We start from the raw sequence: 23,553 nt of genomic DNA on the forward strand, positions 1-23,553 counted from the left end.
CAAAATAGGAAGTGGCGTTAAGTCTTTTCGTCTGATTTAAAGGTGCTAGGTTGGGTGGAGCGCCCGATATATTTGATTGTTAACCTTCAAGGTTTCCCCATGAAAAGACGAAATAATTTGTGTTTAATAGTGACGACCATGGGGACACTTTTTCTGCTTATGGTGGTATTATATGGTTCAATAAATTCACAGGTACGTAGCTCCTTTCAATATTTTTTATGGTATTGACTTACCTGTTTTGCTGACTGTCAGCATCATATCCTTCCTTGCCCTTCTTGAGTTAGCTAACAGTTGCCAGAATCAATAGTTACTTGTCATATGTGCCCTAATACATAGATTACACAATTATTTCTCACTTAAACTGTTAAGAACAAACTGTCTGTTTTAGAACAGGATCCTTTCTGTCTGTCCTGTTAATAAGATACCCTGTCAAAATAATGGGCTGTATTCAGTACGTCTTTGTACTGAACGACCAGTTGAACAACGGGATGGGTTGTGGTAAAGGCCCTATTTGAGGCCATCAAATCCATTATGTACTGTGGGTAAATGGTGACTGACTGATCTATAAATAATAATGGGTAGTTCATTATTGTGCAAAATGATTTGGAGATGAATCAGTCGGCTGCAATGTAGAACAAGCCCAAAGACAGTACAGTATAAAACCCCACTGTGGAGGTGTCATAATACCCTTAAAACCTTGCGGCCAAACAGGGAAATGGTTCCAATCATTTTCCAGCATTCATTTTACCCATAGAGGATTTTAGAAACACTTCAAGTAAGGGCTGTGTTTTGTGTAGACTGACCCTGGCGTGACATTTTGATAACCATGTAAATCTCTCTCTCGGACAAGGTGACTTATCAATATATTCGGCTCTATTTAATCTCAAATTCGAAAATGCTAATTAGCATCAAAGTAGACATCATGCAAAACTACAAATCCTTACAAGCTCCTGCACGTCATCTCAAGCTGACACCTTTGCTAACGGGTATTATGTCAATTTAAAGAAATGTAGCTAATTTATTCATTACTATATTTAGATAGTTAATTCAGATATTCTTACCTTTGCCTCAATTCAGCAGTCTCTTCCAAATCATGGTATTTATGGTTATTTATGATATCCACATTTGCAGCTAATTAGTTCAGATATTCTTACCTTTGCCTCAATTCAGCAGTCTCTTCCAAATCATGGTATTTATGGTTATTTATGATATCCACATTTGCAGCTAATTAGTATTTCATTTTAGGGGGGTAAATTCAAGTGAATATATTGATAAATCACCTTGTACTAGAGAGATTTAAACGTTTATCAAAACGTCATGGCAGGGTGAAGGCAACCGCTTGCTTTCCAGCAGAAACAGTTTGGTAGAGTTTGTGCATATATTATGACAACATTTTGTGACGTTTTGGACTTCGGTGAGTTTTTTCGGCTGTTTGGGCACCCATGTTTTTTATAGTGGCAAGCTGATGTACAGAGCCGAAGTCTACACCCCTTTGTCTGTGATTGGTCAACAGTAGGGATTCTTCAATCAAGACTGTTGTCATTCAATGAGAGACGACTTGTTTTCATGCACATTTTTTAATTGAAAAATACTGCACCAAACATCTTAGTTAGATGTAAAGTTGCACAACTAAGATCTCTTCTGAAAAAAATGTCAAAATTAATGACATTTCTTGAGTTATCTTTGAGTTCTGACTATTTTGAGGAAGTGTATACTGAATACAGCATCTCAAAATTGACATTTTTTCTCATTTCTGAAGCGACAGTCTTTTATTAAGGGAGTATTGCGAACACACTTGTTTGATGGGAACCATTTCCCTGTTTGACCGCTAGGTTTTATGGGTATTATGACTGATGCTGTGGTACACTGTGAAGTCCATGGAGAACAAGAGCACCTCCTCCCAGCTGCCCACTGCACTGAGGCTAGGAAACACGGTCTCCACCGATAAATCCATGATTATCGAAAACTTCAATAAGCACTTCTCAACGGCTGGCCATGCCTTCCGCCTGGCTACTCCAACCTCGGCCAACAGCTCCGCCCCCCCCGTAGTTCCTCACCCAAGCCTCTCCAGGTTCTCCTTTACCCAGATCCAGATAGCAGATGTTCTGAAAGAGCTGCAAAACCTGGACCCGTACAAATCAGCTGGGCTTGACAATCTGGACCCGCTATTTCTGAAACTATCTGCCGCCATTGTCGCAACCCCTATTACCAGCCTGTTCAACCTCTCTTTCATATCGTCTGAGATCCCCAAGGATTGAAAGCTGCCGCAGTCATCCCCCTCTTCAAAGGGGAGACACCCTGGACCCAAACTGCTATAGACCTATATCCATCCTGCCCTGCCTATCTAAGGTCTTCGAAAGCCAAGTCAACAAACAGGTCACCGACCATCTCGAATCCCACCGTACCTTCTCCGCTGTGCAATCTGGTTTCCGAGCCTGTCACGGGTGCACCTCAGCCACACTCAAGGTACTAAATGATATCATAACCGCCATCGATAAAAGACAGTACTGTGCAGCCGTCTTCATCGACCTCGCCAAGGCTTTCGACTCTGTCAATCACCAAATTCTTATCGGCAGACTCAACAGCCTCGGTTTTCGGATGACTGCCTTGCCTGGTTCACCAATTACTTTGCAGACAGAGTTCAGTGTGTCAAATCAGAGGGCATGCTGTCCGGTCCTCTGGCAGTCTCTATGGGGGTGCCACAGGGTTCAATTCTCGGGCCGACTCTTTTCTCTGTATATATCAATGATGTTGCTCTTGCTGCGGGCGATTCCCTGATCCACCTCTACGCAGACGACACCATTCTATATACTTTCGGCCCGTCATTGGACACTGTGCTATCCAACCTCCAAACGAGCTTCAATGCCATACAGCACTCCTTCCGTGGCCTCCAACTGCTCTTAAACGCGAGTAAAACCAAATGCATGCTTTTCAACCGATCGCTGCCTGCACCCGCATGCCCGACTAGCATCACCACCCTGGATGGTTCCAACCTTGAATATGTGGACATCTATAAGTACCTAGGTGTCTGGCTAGACTGCAAACTCTCCTTCCAGACTCACATCAAACATCTCCAATCAAAAATCAAATCCAGAGTCGGCTTTCTATTCCGCAACAAAGCCTCCTTCACTCACGCTGCCAAGCTTACCCTAGTAAAACTGACTATCCTACCGATCCTCGACTTCGGCGATGTCATCTACAAAATGGCTTCCAACACTCTACTCAGCAAACTGGATGCAGTCTACCACAGTGCCATCCGTTTTGTCACTAAAGCACCTTATATCACCCACCACTGCGACTTGTATGCTCTAGTCGGCTGGCCCTCACTACATATTCGTCGCCAGACCCACTGGCTCCAGGTCATCTACAAGTCCATGCTAGGTAAAGCTCCGCCTTATCTCAGTTCACTGGTCACGATGGCAACACCCATCCGTAGCACGCGCTCCAGCAGGTGTATCTCACTGATCATGCCTAAAGCCAACACCTCATTTGGCCGCCTTTCGTTCCAGTACTCTGCTGCCTGTGACTGGAACGAATTGCAAAAATCGCTGAAGTTGGAGACTTTTATCTCCCTCTCCAACTTCAAACATCAGCTATCCGAGCAGCTAACCGATCGCTGCAGCTGTACATAGTCTATAGGTAAATAGCTCACCCTTTTTCACCTACCTCATTCCCATACTGTTTTTATACTGTTTTTATTTATTTACTTTTCTGCTCTTTTGCACACCAATATCTCTACCTGTACATGCCCATCTGATCATTTATCACTCCAGTGTTAATCTGCAAAATTGTATTATTCGCCTACCTCCTCATGCCTTTTGCACACATTGTATATAGACTGCCCATTTTTTTTCTACTGTGTTATTGACTTGCTAATTGTTTACTCCATGTATAACTCTGTGTTGTCTGTTCACACTGCTATGCTTTATCTTGGCCAGGTCGCAGTTGCAAATGAGAACTTGTTCTCAACTAGCCTACCTGGTTAAATAAAGGTGAAATAAAATTAAAAAAAATAAACTCTGTGAAGATAGGCAGAAACTGCTTCTCCAATAGAAATCCCCGATCACGCTTGTTGGCGATGTTATGGCGACGTTGGCTAGCTAAGCCAAAGATAGTTAATCTGTGTCGTTTACAGTGGGAGCAAATTAAGCATAGTGGGCAGGTTTGAGCATGTATTTGTATATTTCCATTAGGGAACACCTCCTGTGAAGTATGAAAACTGTGCACAAACTCAATTTGACCTTGCACTCCTAAACAATGGAATTCTTTTCAACTTTGGAAAAGCATTGACTCCATAAAACTTAGTACACTGTGTTCTGAAGAGTTTTTAGTTTCGGGAACAGAAAAATGAATTGAAATCAGATTTTTCATAATGAGAAAATATGCAGAATTTCGGCCCAGTTTAACCTAGTGCTATCATCTCCCACTACCTGCGACTGGACTTCCTCTCACTACCACATTGGTGGTGAGAACTTTGAAAACGGATGCTTCAGCTTGATAGCTTTGTGATGTGTCTGGGTTACCCTTTCTGTCTGTGATAAGCTAATACAGAAACACATCATCGAGTCTAAAGGTTGTCTGGCGCCGAACTGCGAATGTGCAGGCCATCAAAAATCAAAGACACTCCTTCGATATAAAATTGCTTTTGACGAAAATCAAAATGTGTCAATTTCACAAGTTTGGAGTAATAACTTAGAATAACTTGTTCAGCTACTTAGGACATTGGCTCGAATTTAGGTTGTTCCTTTAGATTTTTAGAGAATTAACAGCTAAGGAAGAATATTTCACTTCTGTCATTGACTTCTCACATCCCAAATCCCGGCTTGTTCTGATCTCAAGCATTCCCCGGAAGTTTTGCTTTGTTGCGCCTCTGGGTTTAGAAACTTTCTTTGTGGGAACCATCATGAAACTGAATAAATGTTGTTTTTTTATCTTGGAATGTGTAAAGTGGATTTTCAGGTGAATAAAAAAAGAAAGCAGTCGTTGATAATATCAATAGAAAATCTGTCCGGTTTATTAGAAGATGCAACAAGGATACACCTCCAGAACAGTAGTAGAGAAAATGTCTGGCCCACACACTACAGAACGTTCTTTAAATACCAGCCTGAGAGGCTTGAAGGAAGTCACATCAGCTGCTACAGAATCACAGTGTCACAGATTCTTTATCTGTTATTCAACACTGGCAGACATTTGATACTGGCAGCTAAACAGGTCAAAGGTAGGAACATCAGCACTTAGTTTCAACTGATAGAAAACAACTTAATTAAATATGGTACTTAAACACAGTAAAACCTATTTTTCTACCCACAATGGAATGCATCTGTCTGCGTCTCCCCGAAAGTACAGCCTGAATTTGAAATGGGTGAATTTTAGATTTTTTTTTGTCATTAACACACAATTGCCCATAATGTCAAAGTGGAATCTTGTTTTTAGAAATTGTTACAAATTAATTTAAAATGGAAAGCTCAAATGTCTTGAGTCAATAAGTATTCAACCCCTTTGTTATGGCAAGCCTAGATAAGTTCAGAGGTCAAATGTGCTTAACAAGGCACATAAGTTGCATGGACTCACTCTCTGTGCAATAATAGTGTTTAAGATGATTTTTTTAATGACTACCTCATCTCTGTACCCCACACATACAATTATCTGGAAGTTCCCTCAGTCAAGCAGTGAATTTCAAGCCACAATTCAACCACAAAGACCAGGGAGTTTTCCAAATGCCTCAAAGATGGGCACCTATTGGTAGATGGTTAAAAAAACAAGCAAACATTGAATATCCCTTGAACATGGTGAAGTTATTAATTACACTTTGGATGGTGTAGCAATGCATCCAGACACTACAAAGATACAGGCGTCCTTCCTAACGCAGTTGCCAGAGAGGAAGGAAACCGCTCAGGGCTTTCTCCATGAGGCAAATGGTGACTTTAAAACAGTTACAGAGTTTAATGACTGATAAGAGAGAACTGAGGATTGTAAGTTACTCCATACTAACCTAAATGACAGCTTGAAAAGAAGGAAGCCTGTACATAATAAAAAATATTCCAAATCATGCATCCTATTTGCAATAATGCACTTAAGTAAAACTGCAAAAAAATTGACAAAGTATTGTCCTGAATACAAAGCGTTATCTTTGGGGCAAATACAACTCATCACTGAGTACCATTCTTCATATTTTCAAGCATGGGGGTGGCTATATCATGTTATGGGTATGCTTGTCATCAGCAAGGACTAGGGAGTTTGAGGATAAAAAGAAACTGAATAGAGCCAAGCACAGGCAAAATCCTAGCGGAAAACCTGATTCAGTCTGCTTTCCAACAGACACTAGGAGACAAATTCACCTTCCAGCAGGACAATAAGCTAAAATCCAAGAAGAAATAAACACTGGAGTTGCTTACCAAGACGACAATGAATTGTCCTTAGAGGTCTAGTTACAGTTTTGACTTAAATCTATGGCAAGACTTGGAAATGGCTGTCTAGCAATGATCAACAACCAACTTGACAGAGCTTGAATAACTTAAAAAGAATAATGTACAAATATTGTACAATCCAGGTGTGCAAAGCTCTTAGAGATTTACCCAGAAAGACTCACAGCTGTAATCGCTGCCAAAGGTGATTATAACATATATTGACTTAACTTTTTTAATCAATATTAGTCTGTTATTTTTCACAAATTCTAACATGTATAAAAAAATACATCAGTAGTTTGTGTAGATCGTTGACAAAAAAATTACAATTAAATCAATTCTAATTCCACCTTGTAACACAACAAAATGTGGAAAGAGTCAGAGTGAATGCTTTTTCTGAAGGCACTGTACCAGCAAGTTTATTACATATCAATCCATATCAACAGTAAATCAAATGCAGTAAAATAATAAGCCCTAATCAAATAATTTCCCATTAGAATGCATAAGGCAATGTTTTGTTTCTTTGGCAGCAATCGGAAACATCTGGCCTAAAACCAGATTACAGACTTCTTGGACGACCACTGTACAAATTGGATATCAACTGGCCCAAATATCCTGAGCTTTTCAGCGGCGAGATATTTGGAGTGGCTGTCAACCAGTATGCTGGTGTGGTATATGTTGCACAGGTCAGTATGTTATCTTGAATTCCTGTATTTGATTTAAAACTAATGGTGTTATGATACAAAACTTAGAGACAAAGGGAAAAGAAAAAGCAAGACTTAAAAAAACAGATTAGCATAACATTGTCATTGTAAAAACAGTGCTGAGTACAGATGTGCTGTACAAAATAGATGACAATGTAGGCTATTAGGTATTAAATAACCAAACTTCTATGTCCCAGAGAGGTGAGACGGTTCCAAAGGTGCTGGTGTTCACAACAGACGGAGAGTTCCTACAGGCCTGGAACACGAGCACCCTGGAGATGCCCCATGGGATATTTTTGGCCGACGCCGCCACCAACCCCACCGTGTGGGTCACGGACGTAGGAAACGGTGAGGCCTCACAGCAGACCTAGGCCCGGTTTCCCGATAGAGATGGAACTTAAGCTTATGAGTAACGATGCACCTTTCCTACAACGGCCGAAGATGTAGCATGCGTTTCCCAAAACGCCGTGCAGAGAGAACGGTTGCCAAGTGCGTCGTTGGAGAATGTGTCGATACCGATAGGATCGAAAGGAAGGGAGTGCTGCTTTCGGATCAGCTTCATTCAGCTCTTTCCTCAACATTGTAATTACAGTGCATTCGGAAAGTATTCAGACCCCTTCACTTTTTCCACATTTTGTTACATTAAAGCCTTATTCTAAAATGGATTAAATAAAACATTTTCCTCATCAACCTACACACAATATCCCATAATGACAAAGCAAAACAGGTTTTTAGAAATGTCTGCAAATTTATAAAAATATAAAAAATACCTTATGTACATAAGTATTCAGACCCTTTGCTATGATACTTGAATTTGAGCTCAGGTGCATCCTGTTTCCATTGATCATCCTTGAAATGTTTTTACAACTTGATTGGAATCCACCTGTGGTAAATTAAATTGATTGGACATGATTTGGAAAGGCACACACACCTGTCTGTATAAGGTACCACAGTTGACAGTGCATGTCAGAGCAAAAACCAAGCCATGACGTCAAAGGAATTGTCCGTAGAGCTCTGAGACAGGATTCTGTCGAGGCACAGATCTGGGGAAGGGAACCCCAACATTTCTGAGGCAATGAAAGTCCCTAAGAACACAGTGGCCTCTGTCATTCTTAAATGGAAGAAGTTTGGAACCACCAAGACTCTTCCTAAACAAGAACCCGGTGGTCACTCTGAAAGAGCTCCAGAGTTCCTCTGTGGAGATGGTTGTCCTTATAGGTTCTCCCATCTCAAGATAGAACTCTTTGGCCTGAATGCCAAGCGTCACATCTGGAGAAAACCTGGCACCATCACTACGGTGAAGCGTGGTGGCAGCATCATGCTTTGGGGATGTTTGTCAGCTGCAGGGACTGGGAGACTAGTCAGGATCGATGGCAAGGATGGATGGAGCAACGTACAGAGATCCTTGATGAAAACCTGCTCAGGACCTCAGACTGTGGCGAAGGTTCACCTTCTAACAGGAAAATGAACCTAAGCACACAGCCAAAACAACACTGGAGTGGCTTCGGGACAAGTCTCTGAATGTTTTTGAGTGGCCCAGCCATAGCCCGGACTTCAACCCGATCAAACATGTCTGGAGAGAACCTAAAAATAGCTGTGCAGCGACGCTCCCCATCAAACCTGACAGAGCTTGAGATTATCTGCAGAGAAGAATTGGAGAAACTCCCCAAATATAGGTGTGCCAAGCTTGTAGCATCATACCCGAGAAGGCTGTAATCACTGCCAAGGGGGCTTTAACAAAGTACTGAGTGAAGGGTCTGAATACTTATGTAAGTGAGATATTTCCGTTTTTTAGTTTTTCTAAAACCTGTTTTTGCTTTTTAATGGGGTATTGTGTGTAGATTGATGAATAAAGCTGTAATGTAACAAAATGTGGAAAAAGTGAAGTGGTCTGAATACTTTCCGAATACGCTGTATTTCACAATACTGATGCCGTAACAGCTCCTATAGAGATATTACCATCTATGACTGCAAATATTCTAATGCTTACCCAGTAAAAATGCTCTAAATCACAGATTTTGCACGTTGCGCACATGTTCGGCTGCGCCAGTAATATTTTTTGACAAATTACAGATCGTAGCTTACAAGTAGCAAATAGAACTCAGTTGATTGAACATAATTTGCTTGTTTATCTTTTAATGCAGTCATCTCGGTTTTTCTTTGACTCATATTTGTATATGTTGCTTGTTTGTAACAATTGCAAAGACATTGGCATTTACATTACATTTAAGTCATTTAGCAGACGCTCTTATCCAGAGCGACTTACAAATTGGTGTATTCACCTTATGACATCCAGTGGAACAGCCACTTTACAATAGTGCATCTAAATCTTTGAAGGGGGGTGAGAAGGATTACTTTATCCTATCCTAGGTATTCCTTAAAGAGGTGGGGTTTCAGGTGTCTCCGGAAGGTGGTGATTGACTCCGCTGTCCTGGCGTCGTGAGGGAGTTTGTTCCACCATTGGGGGCCAGAGCAGCGAACAGTTTTGACTGGGCTGAGCGGGAACTGTACTTCCTCAGTGGTAGGGAGGCGAGCAGGCCGGAGGTGGATGAACGCAGTGCCCTTGTTTGGGTGTAGGGCCTGATCAGAGCCTGGAGGTACTGAGGTGCCGTTCCCCTCACAGCTCCGTAGGCAAGCACCATGGTCTTGTAGCGGATGCGAGCTTCAACTGGAAGCCAGTGGAGAGAGCGGAGGAGCGGGGTGACGTGAGAGAACTTGGGAAGGTTGAACACCAGACGGGCTGCGGCGTTCTGGATGAGTTGTAGGGGTTTAATGGCACAGGCAGGGAGCCCAGCCAACAGCGAGTTGCAGTAATCCAGACGGGAGATGACAAGTGCCTGGATTGCAAAGACATTGCAACTTTGTATATGTAGTCAACTTTGTTCTGATGTTATTGAGGTCACAGAGAGAAGGATAAACCATGCTATGTTCAAATCAAATCAAATGTATTTATATAGCCCTTCGTACATCAGCTGATATCTCAAAGTGCTGTACAGAAACCCAGCCTAAAACCCCAAACAGAAACTCCCAAGAAAGGCCAAAACCTAGGAAGAAACCTAGAGAGGAACCAGGCTATGTGGGGTGGCCAGTCCTCTTCTGGCTGTGCCGGGTGGAGATTATAACAGAACATGGCCAAGATGTTCAAATGTTCATAAATGACCAGCATGGTCAAATAATAATAAGGCAGAACAGTTGAAACTGGAGCAGCAGCACAGTCAGGTGGAGTCATCATGTCAGGTAGTCCTGGGGCACGGTCCTAGGGCTCAGGTCCTCCGAGAGAGAGAGAGAGAAAGAAAGAGAGAAGGAGAGAATTAGAGAACGCACACTTAGATTCACACAGGACACTGAATAGGACAGGAGAGGTACTCCAGATATAACAAACTGACCCTAGCCCCCCGACACAAACTACTGCAGCATAAATACTGGAGGCTGAGACAGGAGGGGTCAGGAGACACTGTGGCCCCATCCGAGGACACCCCCGGACAGGGCCAAACAGGAAGGATATAACCCCACCCAATTTGCCAAAGCACAGCCCCCACACCACTAGAGGGATATCTTCAACCACCAACTTACCATCCTGAGACAAGGCTGAGTATAGCCCACAAAGATCTCCGCCACGGCACAACCCAAGGGGGGCGCCAACCCAGACAGGATGACCACAACAGTGAATCAACCCACTCAGGGACGGCATGAGAGAGCCCCAGTAAGCCAGTGACTCAGCCCCTGTAATAGGGTTAGAGGCAGAGAGTCCCAGTGGAAAGAGGGGAACCGGCCAGGCAGAGACCGCAAGGGCGGTTCGTTGCTCCAGAGCCTTTCCGTTCACCTTCCCACTCCTGGGCCAGACTACACTCAATCATATAACCCACTGAAGAGATGAGTCTTCAGTAAAGACTTAAAGGTTGAGACCGAGTTTGCGTCTCTGACATGGGTAGGCAGACCGTTCCATAAAAATGGAGCTCTATAGGAGAAAGCCCTGCCTCCAGCTGTTTGCTTAGAAATTCTAGGGACAATTAGGAGGCCTGCGTCTTGTGACCGTAGCGTACGTGTAGGTATGTACGGCAGGACCAAATCAGAGAGATAGGTAGGAGCAATCCCATGTAATGCTTTGTAGGTTAGCAGTAAAACCTTGAAATCAGCCCTTGCTTTGACAGGAAGCCAGTGTAGAGAGGCTAGCACTGGAGTAATATGATCACATTTTTTGGTTCTAGTCAGGATTCTAGCAGCCGTATTTAGCACTAACTGAAGTTTATTTAGTGCTTTATCCGGGTAGCCGGAAAGTAGAGCATTGCAGTAGTCTAACCTAGAAGTGACAAAAGCATGGATTCATTTTTCTGCATCATTTTTGGACAGAAAGTTTCTGATTTTTGCAATGTTACGTAGATGGAAAAAAGCTGTCCTTGAAATGGTCTTGATATGTTCTTCAAAAGAGAGATCAGGGTCCAGAGTAACGCCGAGGTCCTTCACAGTTTTATTTGAGACGACTGTACAACCATCAAGATTAATTGTCAGATTCAACAGAAGATCTCTTTGTTTCTTGGGACCTAGAACAAGCATCTCTGTTTTGTCCGAGTTTAATAGTAGAAAGTTTGCAGCCATCCACTTCCTTATGTCTGAAACACATGCTTCTTGCAAGGACAATTTTGGGGCTTCACCATGTTTCATTGAAATGTACAGCTGTGTGTCATCCGCATAGCAGTGAAAGTTAACATTATGTTTTCGAATAACATCCCCAAGAGGTAAAATATATAGTGAAAATAATAGTGGTCCTAAAATGGAACTTTGAGGAACACCGAAATTTACAGTTGATTTGTCAGAGGACAAACCATTCACAGAGACAAACTGATATCTTTCCAACAGATAAGATCTAAACCAGGCCAGAACATGTCCGTGTAGACCAATTTGGGTTTCCAATCTCTCCAAAAGAATGTGGTGATCGATGGTATCAAAAGCAGCACTAAGGTCTAGGAGCACGAGGACAGATGCAGAGCCTCGGTCCGATGCCATTAAAATCTTCTGTGTATGTGACGCGGGAGGGCATAAAAACATCTAACAAAGCACTTAGCTGTTCTACAAGTGGTCTGATGTAGGGTTCAGATTACGAGTGTTTTCAAGTGCAACGTTAACGATAGTTTTGGGAAACCACTCAAGAGATTTAAAGATGGTCATACGAAGGTTCTAACGATGAACTTAGCCATAAAGAGCCACTGAACAGGCCGATTGGCACGTGTTTTTCTATTGCTCATTAGACAACTATATTTCAGTCTTAGAGGTGTGTTTCGTGACTGATTCCGCATTTGGTTAATGAAGTTTGTTCTCTATGAGACACTGTAGATGCAGAAGCCGATTTCACTTCCTCAAATTCCCCAGAATTAATCTATGAACTCATGAAATCTGTAATACATTTTTACATTTTGGCCGTGGATGTTTTAGATGCAAAATTTTACATCTAACTAAGGTGTTTGGTGCAGTATTTCTCAAGTAAAAACATTTACGAAGTGTTGTCTTATGTAAACAGTCGGAGCTGCTGGGCAGATCTGTCTCACTGACTATGCTATTGGATAGAGAGCAATCACCGCAGATCTTCACCCTATGTTAGTGGGCAAATGGACATCGTCAAATCAAAACCTAACCTTCATTTACGTAGTGTGACACACAGATGTTCCAAACTCTGTTTTAGACCAGACTGACTTCAAGACCAAAATCATCCTATTTACACTTTGTAGTCAATTTTGACTCTAAAATAACTGTTTCTGACTCATATCGATGCCACATAGGCCATTTTCAAAGGGATTTGTTGCTTTTTAAAAGCAGATGTTTTTTAAGATGCTTTTGGGAAACCGGGCCCTGGGTCGTGTTCATTAGGACACGCAACGGACAACATTTTGCAACAGAACTGAAAAAAGCCCTATTGTGAACGTATTCTATGTACTAAACACTTTAGTATTGACAAAATACGGTGTATTTACTTTGTTAGTCATACACACATCTGGCTGATAAACATTGGATCCAGCTAAAGTGCCTTGCCTAATAGAAAAGTTTACACAACCTCATCACTCATCTATTTCCCCAAATATGAGCCTCCTTCACCTGTCTGCTGTCTCATTGCTTAGAACGCTGCTGTAGTCTGTGTTTTGAGTGACTACTGTATTTTTCCTATCCAATCTGTTGTAGGCCCGTATGGTCACTCCATTAAGCAGTACTCTCCCTCGGGCAAGCTGCTCCAGGTCCTGGGCTCAATGGGGGAAGCCGGCTCTGGGGTCAACCCGCTCCAGTTTGACCAGCCCGCTGAAATCTTTGTCCACAGCTCTGGGGAGATCTACATAGTGGACGGGGACGGAGGGATTAACAACCGCCTCATCAAACTGTCCAAAGGTGATGGTGACATTATAACCACAGAGAGCCTAGAATAAGTTGTATATGTCATTCTGTGGTTATAACATTATGTTCTATGCCAGAGCCACTCTTCCAAAATGCCTAAATATAATTTCTAGAACGGACATTCCCAGTTCTGGTAATTCTATTTGTATGGCCATTCATAGAAAATGGTGATACTACCCATTGAAATAACATAATGCTTATAGCCATGGTGTGATCCATGTTATAACCTCTATATGGTTTCTCTATAGACCTGGAGGTGCAATGGATGCACGGAGAGAAGGGCCAGGGCCTTGCACAGTTCTACATCCCCCATAGTGTGGCAGTAGATAACTATCAAAGGGTAGGTACCTTGTGCAGGACTCTGCAGTACAAGCAGTGCTGTGTTGAAGACAACTTCAAGTTCAAAACCTTATTGTCCAATATTGTGGCATCTCGTGGTTGAAATGCTTCACAAGCTGAAATCCAAGTCTCATCTCACTCAACTTTTATAGATCTGTACCTGATACAGATTGATGGTGACATTTTCGTAGTGCAAACTAATTGTGCATAGTGCAAGAAGTACTGTAAACCTCATTCTAATTTCGCAGTGTAATTTAATGTAAAACTTTAATTCAATTATATGCATTATATGGGCTACCGAGTGGCGGAGTGGTCTAAGACACTGCACGAGGTGTCACTGCAGTCCCTGGTTCGAATCCAGGCTGCATCACACCCGGCTGTGATTGGGAGTCCCATAGGGCGGCGCACAGTTGGCCCAACGTCGTCCTGGTTTGGCCGGGGTAGGCAGTCATTGTAAATAAGAAATTGTTCTTAACTGACTTGCCTAGTGAAATAAAATAAATAAGGAGGCGATTAATTTAAGTAGAGTTTGTACAAAACATTAGGAACACCTAACCTAACACTGACCAGGTGAAAGCTATGATACCTTATAGATGTCATCTGTTAAATCCACTTCAATCAGTGTAGATGAAGGGGAGGAGACATGTTAAAGGAGTTTTAAGCATTGAGACATGGATGTGTGCCATTCAGAGGTTGAATGGGCAAGACAAAAGATTTAAGGTGCCTTTGAACAAGGTGCCAGGCACCCCGGTTTGAGTGTCAAAAACTGCAATGCTGCAGGTTTTTTTACACTCAACAGTTTCCTGTGTGTATCAAGAATGGTCGACCACCCAAAGAACATCTGTCCAACTTGATACAACTGTGGGATGCATTGGAGTCAACATGGGTCAACATGGGCCAGCATCCCTGTGTAACGTTTTCGATGCCTCGACAAATTGAGGCTGTTCTAAGGGGAAAAGTGGGTGCAACTCAATATTAGGAAGGTGTTTCTAATGTTTTATACACTCTGTGTAGTCTCCTCTTTATAATGCATATGATTCAAGAAAAGTTTCAAATTAAATCACACTGCTAGATTATGAGGTTTATATGGTAAGCTTTGGATTTTGTGGTAAGTGTGTGTTGTGGTGTTTCGTAGGTGTGGGTTGCTGACAGAGGAAACAAGCGAATCCAGGTGTTTAATTCTGTGACTGGAGATTGGCTTGGAACATGGGGAAGCTGTTTCAATGAGGATGCACCCTACTCTGTCAGGTTGGTAGTGATAGTCCCAATATTTACCTGTCAGTCTTATTTTGTTATCTTTCATGGTCACACTGGTTTTGCTAACTGCAACTCAATATTAGGAAGGTTTCCTTAATGTTATGTACACTCAGTGTAATTAATTATCCCCATAGGTTGACACCAGACCAGAAGTACTTTGTGGTGGTGCAGCTGAACACCAATCAGATCTCCCTACTGGAGGCTCCACCTGTGGGTGTGATTGGTCAGTGCCAGGTGGTCAGTGTCATCCAATTGGCTGAAGACGTCAAGCCCCACCTAGTGGACCTGGACCTGAAGACGGGGGCTCTGTATGTGGCTGAGATTGGTGCACAGCAGGCTCAGAAGTTTACCCCATTCAGCCTGGGTACTGGCTTCCTGCAGGATGGTTGATGCACTCTATTATAGGCCGTGTTCCAGGCGGACAACATTGCAGACACATGACAGATCTCAGAATGCCTGGATTGGTGTTTAACATATCAGTTAACCACATCATATGATAGCAATCGGATGCCCGACTGTGCAGTCTATGATCTGGGCACAGAACCACTGGCTGATGCAGTGCAACGTCTGCAATGTACTTGGCCTGGACCACGACTATAATCTTTTGATGAGAAGTTAACATGTATATTTAAAAAGATTCAAATGAGCCAGGCCACTTATTGGACAAATCAAAGATGCCATTTTCTCCCCATACTGCTCATTTGAATAATTATTTACCCCAGGCTCACTAAGGTATAAAGTCCTTTGTATGTAACGTGCTACGCCAATCAGGAACTCTTAGCCAGCTCTATGTTTACTGTTTAGTTCTTATGGCGGTATAGAAAAGTATTGCATGTCCAACTAACCAATCTCACTGGTCCCTTACGTTAGCGGCTTGATGTTAACCAAACCTCATGATCCTGTTACTTAATTGCATGAAAGAAATGGTTGTAAGAACCATAATTTGAAATTCTTTAAGGCAGCTATGTTTTAAAAGCGTCAAAGTGACTTGTGCTGTATGAGGTACTACTACTATCAAGTGATAAACTTGTAGTATGTTTGATCACATATGACCAGTGCTATTCAGATTAGATTTGAAAGGGTTTGGTGTCATCCGCTAGCCTGTATATATTTTGCCAGGGGAAGTGTTGTGATATATGAAATGTGTGGTTTTGCATTGAAAGTGTATAACATAAGCTTTCAATGCAAAGCATAACATTATTATGCTTGTGTGTGTATATGGTTTCATTGGGATTACAAGTCCTGTATTTTGTTGTGTTTTTACCCTGGGGAACGAATCTTATTTTATGGGGAAATGTTTACATTGCTTGCTCCTGAATATTGGTTATGGTCATATGCATATTTTGTTCAATTTGATTGTATGAATATACTGTGATTTGTTTCTGCTGCATTTTATTAGTGCCATATCTTAGTCATGCTCTGCATCATTGAATGTTCATTGAATTTTCAATGTTTATGTTGCTTGTTATTCTTTCATTTTCAAGGGTAAAGATTGACAGAAATAAGATCTAAATAAACTTTTTTTAAACTAATTTTGTCATAATGATATAGCTTCCCCTGGCTTTAGTCTGTCATTATTTTGATGCATGAATACCAGGGGAGGACGGCTCATAATAATTTCTGGAGTGGAGTGTAATGGCTGCAATAGAGTGAATGGAATGGTATCCAAAACATTATTATGAGCTGTCCTCAGCAGTCCTCGCTGATGAATCCACAACCCCTTCATGTAAAGGGATTCTGAAAACAGCAAGGCAACGAAAAACAGACCAAAAACAGGAATTACAGTCTGAGTGACAAATGTAATTAAATTATCAACCCACAGCAATTGCAAACAAAATGCTGTTAGAAATCACACGGAACCCAAACCGGCTGCGCGCGTGCGCTATCGTGCATAAATGTATTTTGCCCCCCCCCACACCAAACGCGATCACGCCACACAGGTTAAAATATCAAAACCAATTACATTAATTTGGGGACAGGTCGAAAAGCATTAAACATGTATGGCAATTTAGCTAGTTAGCTTGCACTTGCTAGCTAACGTTAATTTGTCCTATTTAGCTAGCTTGCTGTTGCTAGCTAATTTGTCCTGGGATATAAACATTGAGGTGTTATTTTACCTGAAATGCACAAGGAAGTCTACTCCGACAATTAATCCACGCACAAAACGGCCAACCAAATCGTTTCTAGTTATCTCTCTTCCAAGTCTTTTTCATCGTTTAATTTATATGGTGATCGCATCTAAACTTTCATTGTATTACCACGACTTCCGGCAAAACAGTTCGTCTTTCAATCACCCACGTGGGTATAACCAATGAGGAGATGGCATGTGGGTACCTGCTTCTATAAACCAATGAGGAGATGGGAGAGGCAGGACTTGCAGCGCAATCTGCGTCAGAAATAGGAATGAGTTATATTTTAGCCTTTGTAGTCGTAGACGCTCGTTAGCGCAATAATTGAATAACATGGATTTCTACATTTATTTTGCGACGCTCGCGCACGCGATGTGTCTGGTCAGCATGTAAGAGTCATTTAAACTCGTTTTTCAACTACTCCACAAATGTCTTGTTAACAAACTATAGTTTTGCCAAGTCGGTTAGGACATCTACTTTGTGCATGACACAAGTATTTATTCCAAGAATTATTTACATACAGATTATTTAATTTATAATTCACTGTATCACAATTCCAGTGGGTCAGATGTTTACATACACTAAATTGACTGTGCTTTTTAAACAGCTTGGAAAATTCCAGAAAATGATGTCATGGCTTTAGAAGCTTCTGATAGGCTAATTGACATAATTTTAGTCAATTGGAGGTGTACCTGTGGATGTATTTCAAGGCCTACCTTCAAACTCAGTGCCTCTTTGCTTGACATCATGGGAAAATTAAAAGAAATCGCCAAGACCTCAGAAAGAAAATTGTAGACCTCCACAAGTCTGATTCATCCTTGGGAGCAATTTCCAAATGACTGAAGGTACCAAGTTCATCTGTACAAACAATAGTATGCAAGTATAAACACCATGGGACCACGCAGCCTTCATACCGCTCAGGAAGGAGATGTGATCTGTCTCCTAGAGATGAATGTACTTTGGTACTACAAAGTCAAGGTATTGGAGTGGCCATCACAAAGCCCTGACCTCAATCCTATAGACAATTTGAGGGCAGAACTGAAAAAGCGTGTGCGAGCAAGGAGGCCTACAAACCTGACTCAGTTACACCAGCTCTGTCAGGAGCAATGGGCCAAAATTCACCCAACTTATTGTTGGAAGATTGTGGAAGGCAACCTGAAACATTTGACCCAAGTTAAACAATTTAAAGGCAATGCTACCAAATACTAATTGAGTGTATGTGAACTTCTGACCCACTGAGAATGTGATGAAAGTAAAATAAAAGCTGAAATAAATAATTTTCTCTGCTATTATTCTGACATTTCACATTCTTAAAATAAAGTGGTGATCCTAACTGACCTAAGACAAGGAATTTGCTTGGCTGAAATGTCAGGAATTGTGAAAAACAGAGTTTAAATGTATTTGTCTAAGGTGTATGTTACTTTCAACTTCAACTGTAGGTGCTCCTTTTGTCCAGGTGGGAAAGGGTAGTGTGGAGTGCAATAGAGACAGGGAGAGGTTTAAAATGTAAGGGAAGACACTTGCCAGTTGGTCAGTGCATGCTCGCAGTACACGTCCTGGTAATCCGTCTGGATTTGTTAATGTTGACCTGTTTAAAGGTCTTAATCACATTGGCTGCAGAGAGTGTGATCACACAGTGTTCTGGAACAGCTGGTGCTTTCATGCATTTTTCAGTGTTATTTGCCTCGAAGCGAGCATAGAAGTAGTTTAGCTCTTGTCACTGGACAGCTCTCGGCTGTGCTTCCCTTTTGTAGTCTGTAATGGTTTGCAAGCCCTGCCACATGCGACGAGTGTCAGAGCCGGTGTAATACGATTTGATCTTAGTCCTGTTTGATGGTTAGTCGGAGGGCATAGCGGGATTTCTTAGAAGCTTCTGGGTTAGAGTCCCGCTTGAACGCGGCAGCTCTAGCCTTTAACTCTGTGCAGATGTTGCCTGTAATCCATGGCTTCTGGTTGGGGTATGTATAAATAGCATTCTCATATATAAATACATTTGATTTGATTCATATAGGTGTTCCTTTTGTCCAGGTGGGAAAGGCCAGTGTGGAGTGCAATAGAGATTGCATCATCTGTTGGGGCGGTATGGAAATTGGAGTGGGTCTAGGGTTTCTGGGATAATGGTGTTGATGTGAGCCATGACCAGCCTTTCGAAGCACTTCGTGGCTATAGACGTGAGTGCTACCGGTTGGTAGTCGTTTAGACAGGCTACCTTAGTGTTCTTAGGCACTATGATGGTCTGTGCCCATGTTGGTATTACAGACTCAGACAGGGAGAGGTTGAAAATTCCAGTTGGTCAGCGCATGCTCGCAGTACACGTCTTGGTAATTCATCTGGTTTGGGTACGTAAATACTGATGAAGCCAATGACTGATGTGGTGTACTCAATGCCGTAGTGTTAGGGTTGCGTCAATTCGAATCTGGTATCAGGATAAATATAACACAGAGTCACCGATTGTATGCTATGTATTTTTTATTAGCTAAGCAATAAGTGGTAAATGCATATACAGGCGCTCTCTCCCACCTCGCAGGGCAAACAGAGAACTGACTTGTTCCTGACAAAGATATTATAATATACTCTGATGACAGAAGTAGTTCCTGCTTCTGAGTCGGCCTGTCAGAGTAGAGACTGGGCGTGGTTAAGACTCACCCAGCCTATCATTGATTGTTGGCGCAGAGGCTGGTCCCAGCCCCCTAAGCGTTTCAGCGGTCAGTTGTTGTAGCTGTGTAGAATATACAGTTATCAGGCACCTGGCTCGTTATCTAACAAAATACAGTTTGTTCTCGCAACACTATGTTCATTGCACAGTTCCTGTCTTCATGTTATTCTGTATTTCTCCATCATGAGAAAGGCCCATGGCCCAGAAACTGTTAACAATGTCTCAAGTTAGCTATGTTGCATAACACATACATCCACACAAGCCAACAGCAGATAATATTCAATCACATATATGGTAACGGGCTATAGTGCCTAACACAGAATATTCATAGTAGGATTCCCGGAACATATTCCAGTCTAAGCTAGCAAAACAGTCCTGTAGCTTAGCATCTGCTTCATCTGACCACTTTTTTTTATTTACCTCGTCACTGGTGCTTCCTGCTTTAATTTTAAGCAGTTATCACCAATCTCCTGTGATGGATATACTGACAATATACATGTCTCTCCACACAATGGGAGTCGTCCACAAAGCAGCATGGCGGGCTGTCTAGCTCCCGCCTACCCTTTCTTTGGAGTGATTGATACATCTCGTTATTGTAATCTATTTTTTAATCTTCAATCAGGGTTGTTGACGTCAACCGCTTGATTTCAACGGAGAGACGCTATGCTACTAGCCTCATGACATGAATATGCATAGCCATCTCTTTTTTATCAAAGTCGCCGGTGGGTCACGTGTCCTACTTAACGACCCTGGGTTTATAAACGCGGATATTGACTCTGCCGCACGAGCACGCTTTTGCGGCACAGTCGGTAGCGCGCTGGAGTTCGGGCCTGAAGGTCGCGAGAGTGTTTTAATACACTGGTGTCAGAAGTGGGATCGGACCTTGCATCCACGACAGTGCGTGTGCTTGACCGGTGAGCGCGTTCCTGTAAGACGTAGATTCGCAAGCTAGCGCGAGGACGCGCTCTTTGAAAGGATTAGTGTAAGGACCCTGGGTTTATAAACGCGGATATCAAGTCCGCCGCTCGAGCAAGCTTTTGCTGCGAGTCGATATCCGCGCTTATAAACACAGGGTCGTTACATTATATTAGTACACTCGTAACAATTTAAGCATTACGAAACTCCTATTTGATCAAATAAACCTCATGTAGCAAATAAGCCATTAATTTTTGTTGTTGACCAAATTCGATACGCATTGACTTTGAGGCCAACTGCTGGAGGGAAACAGATTTTTCCGCCGAGTTGAGCATCTCCCTTCCTCCAACCCAACCACTGTTTAAAAATTAAATTTGACAGAAATGGCATGAATGGGCGGGATTTTTAACTTGCGACTGTGGTAACTAGTGACGACCAATACCAAAACCCGTGCACAAAGAATGTCAACAGTGACGTCATTGGGTCCTAAAAAAGTGTTAGAATAACCGCCTATTTGGATTTATGTTTCTTGGTATATTTATGTTTCTTGGGTTTATTTTGTATCGTTTTTCATGATTATTCCATATGTGAAAAAATAAGGGGGTTAAGATCACAAAATTATCAATATTAGATCTTAACTTTTCAAATTCATGTCAATCCAATCCAGGTTTATTTTTGGACAGCATTATTTCAGGCCCAAGTGTTTTGGCGTTTGTTCAATCATGGCGGAATTGAAGGTCTTTGGAACTGAGGTGGATCCTCAGTAAAGAAAAACATATTTTTCATATTTTGGTGCGTGCAACTTCCGTTGGATTAATATGTAATAATGTACTGATCCTTTCAATCAGGACTGTCATAACGACATTGCAACACTGCATGGTAAGATGGCTGAGGGAAAGCTACCAGATAGCTGAATAGCTAGCTATCAAACGTCGTTAGCTTACTCCCAGGGGGATGCTTGCACAACTTGAAATGCTTGATAGTATCTAGAACTATGCAAACAGTTTATCTTAGTGTTAGATATTATACAAATATGTATTTATTTGCTGTAATGTTGTATTTTGAGTGTCATGCAACTTTCAATTTAGTAGTTAACGCGTTACCTCGCTAATGTTGTTGTGCAGGCTAACGCTGGTTTTGCAAACCAGAGTAAGTCATTTGACACCCGTAGGCTTCTTCTAGCTATCTAGTGTCACTGTTTAGCCACCCAACTGAATGCGTTTTCTTCCTATGTCAATGATATTAGGACGGTAGAATTGAAGGAGTATGTAAGCCTCTTACTGAAGGATGTCAACAGGTACCAACCAATGATATGTATTAGGGGGGCGCTATTTTGAAGCTGCCGGGCAGCCATTCTGGTACGATAATCTCTTTTCACGCCACTTCCATTCCAGGTTAGGATCATTTATGCAGCAGACTAGGAGACTGAGGTTAGGAAAAGGGTTAGTGCTCTCCTAACCTGCTACGAAAATCGCTTCTTAAAAGTGTGTCCCATTTGGTGCTCCTCTGTTGGGGAAAAAATCATAATAATTAGACGATGTACGATCATGAATATCCTATCAACGGGACATCAAAAACTGTAATATCCTATGTTTCACGGAATCGTGGCTGAATGGCGACGTGTATATACGCTGCACCGGCAAGATAGAACAGCACACTCCGTCCGGTAAGACGAGGGGCGCGGTCTTTGCATTTTTGTAAACAACAGCCGGTGCACGAAATTTCTAGATTTTGCTCGCCTGAAGTAGAATCATAAAACACGGGACGAGATGTTAAAAACTGTCCATTGTGCCAATAGATGGAATGCACTCACATGAGATTTGCCGTGATGTTGACAGTGGCAAGGGAGGTTTATTTCTTAGACTGGGTTAAGATGTCAATTTTGGGACACATCCTCAGTAGTGTGCCTTCGAATCAGTGGGTGTTTCGGCCTTTAATCACTAAACACCCTCATCAAAGGTGGCCAGCTAAAGGGTGATCAAGCCTTAGCTTGTGTCCCATGCCCAATTAAGATGTCCCACTGGACTATGCAAGGCAGGGGCGTCCTCTTCCCTGAGCCAGCCCAACAGCTGACCGCATACCTCATATGCCCTCCTCAAGTTGGAGGGATCTGAATTGGGTTCTCAGGTGAGGGTGGGGGGGTCATGAAGTTATAGCCCAGCAAGGGTCCTTCCGTTTGATCCAGATCCACTGGCTGCCTCTTTCAGCTGCTTGAGAAACTGCTTTGACGGTCTGCCGCAGAGCCTGTCCATGGATTCCAAGTTCTTTCAGCAACCTGATGGTGGAAGAAGCCACAAATCCTCTGCATCCCACTTCAACTGGCCAGACTTTTGAATTCCAGCCACGCTGAGTTGCGTCTGCTGCCAACTCTGTGTAACGCAGTTTCTTACGCTCGTAGGCCTCTTCAACAGAGTTTTCCCACGGGACTGTGAGCTCTATGATGTACACAGCCTTTCGTGAAGGGGACCAAAGTACCATTTCTGGCCTAAGGTTGGTAGAAGCAATCTCAGATGGAAAAAATAGTTGCTGGCCAATATCGACAAGCATCTTCCAGTCCCGGGCCATGGCTAGGTGTCCAGTTTCTGGCTTCGTAGGAGGATACTTGGGCCTTTTCTGTCCCTCCCGGATGAAGGTTGTTGTTTTGACGGGATTGCTTGTTTTTGGAGGTAATGAATTGGTTGCACTCCTCTTGGTCTCAAGTGCTGCAGCCAGGCTCTTGAGGACCTGATTGTGCCTCCAGGTGTAGCGGCCTTGTGAGAGGCTGGTCTTGC

The 23,553-nt window shown here is 42.5% G+C and overlaps 2 protein-coding genes across 4 annotated transcripts in view; both read left to right on the forward strand.

The window, feature by feature from the left end:
* Positions 1-3: 3 nt before the first annotated feature.
* On the forward strand, positions 4-16,614 carry LOC118389861 (NHL repeat-containing protein 3-like). The gene is made up of 7 exons (XM_035779790.2): positions 4-192; positions 6,935-7,090; positions 7,306-7,456; positions 13,280-13,480; positions 13,735-13,826; positions 14,961-15,073; positions 15,217-16,614. Exons 1-7 carry the CDS (start codon positions 100-102, stop codon positions 15,470-15,472), a joined length of 1,062 nt encoding a protein of 353 aa, XP_035635683.1. The 5' UTR covers positions 4-99; the 3' UTR covers positions 15,473-16,614.
* A 4,038-nt stretch (positions 16,615-20,652) lies between these two features.
* Positions 20,653-23,553, forward strand: part of emsy (EMSY transcriptional repressor, BRCA2 interacting) — a 33,225-nt gene continuing 30,324 nt past the window's right edge. The window contains exon 1 of one of the 3 annotated variants that reach the window (XM_035779794.1): positions 20,653-20,781. Coding sequence is in view for 1 of the 3 variants with exons in the window: in XM_035779792.2 (XP_035635685.1) it covers positions 21,659-21,661 (3 nt within the window). In the remaining 2 variants the exon portion in view is untranslated. Of the gene's footprint in view, positions 20,782-20,918; positions 21,662-23,553 lie in introns of those variants that run through there. The other 2 variants (XM_035779793.2, XM_035779792.2) reach the window with 2 other exon arrangements.

This window comes from Oncorhynchus keta, chromosome 11 (assembly GCF_023373465.1).
Source record: "Oncorhynchus keta strain PuntledgeMale-10-30-2019 chromosome 11, Oket_V2, whole genome shotgun sequence".
Taxonomy (NCBI): Eukaryota; Metazoa; Chordata; class Actinopteri; order Salmoniformes; family Salmonidae; genus Oncorhynchus; species Oncorhynchus keta.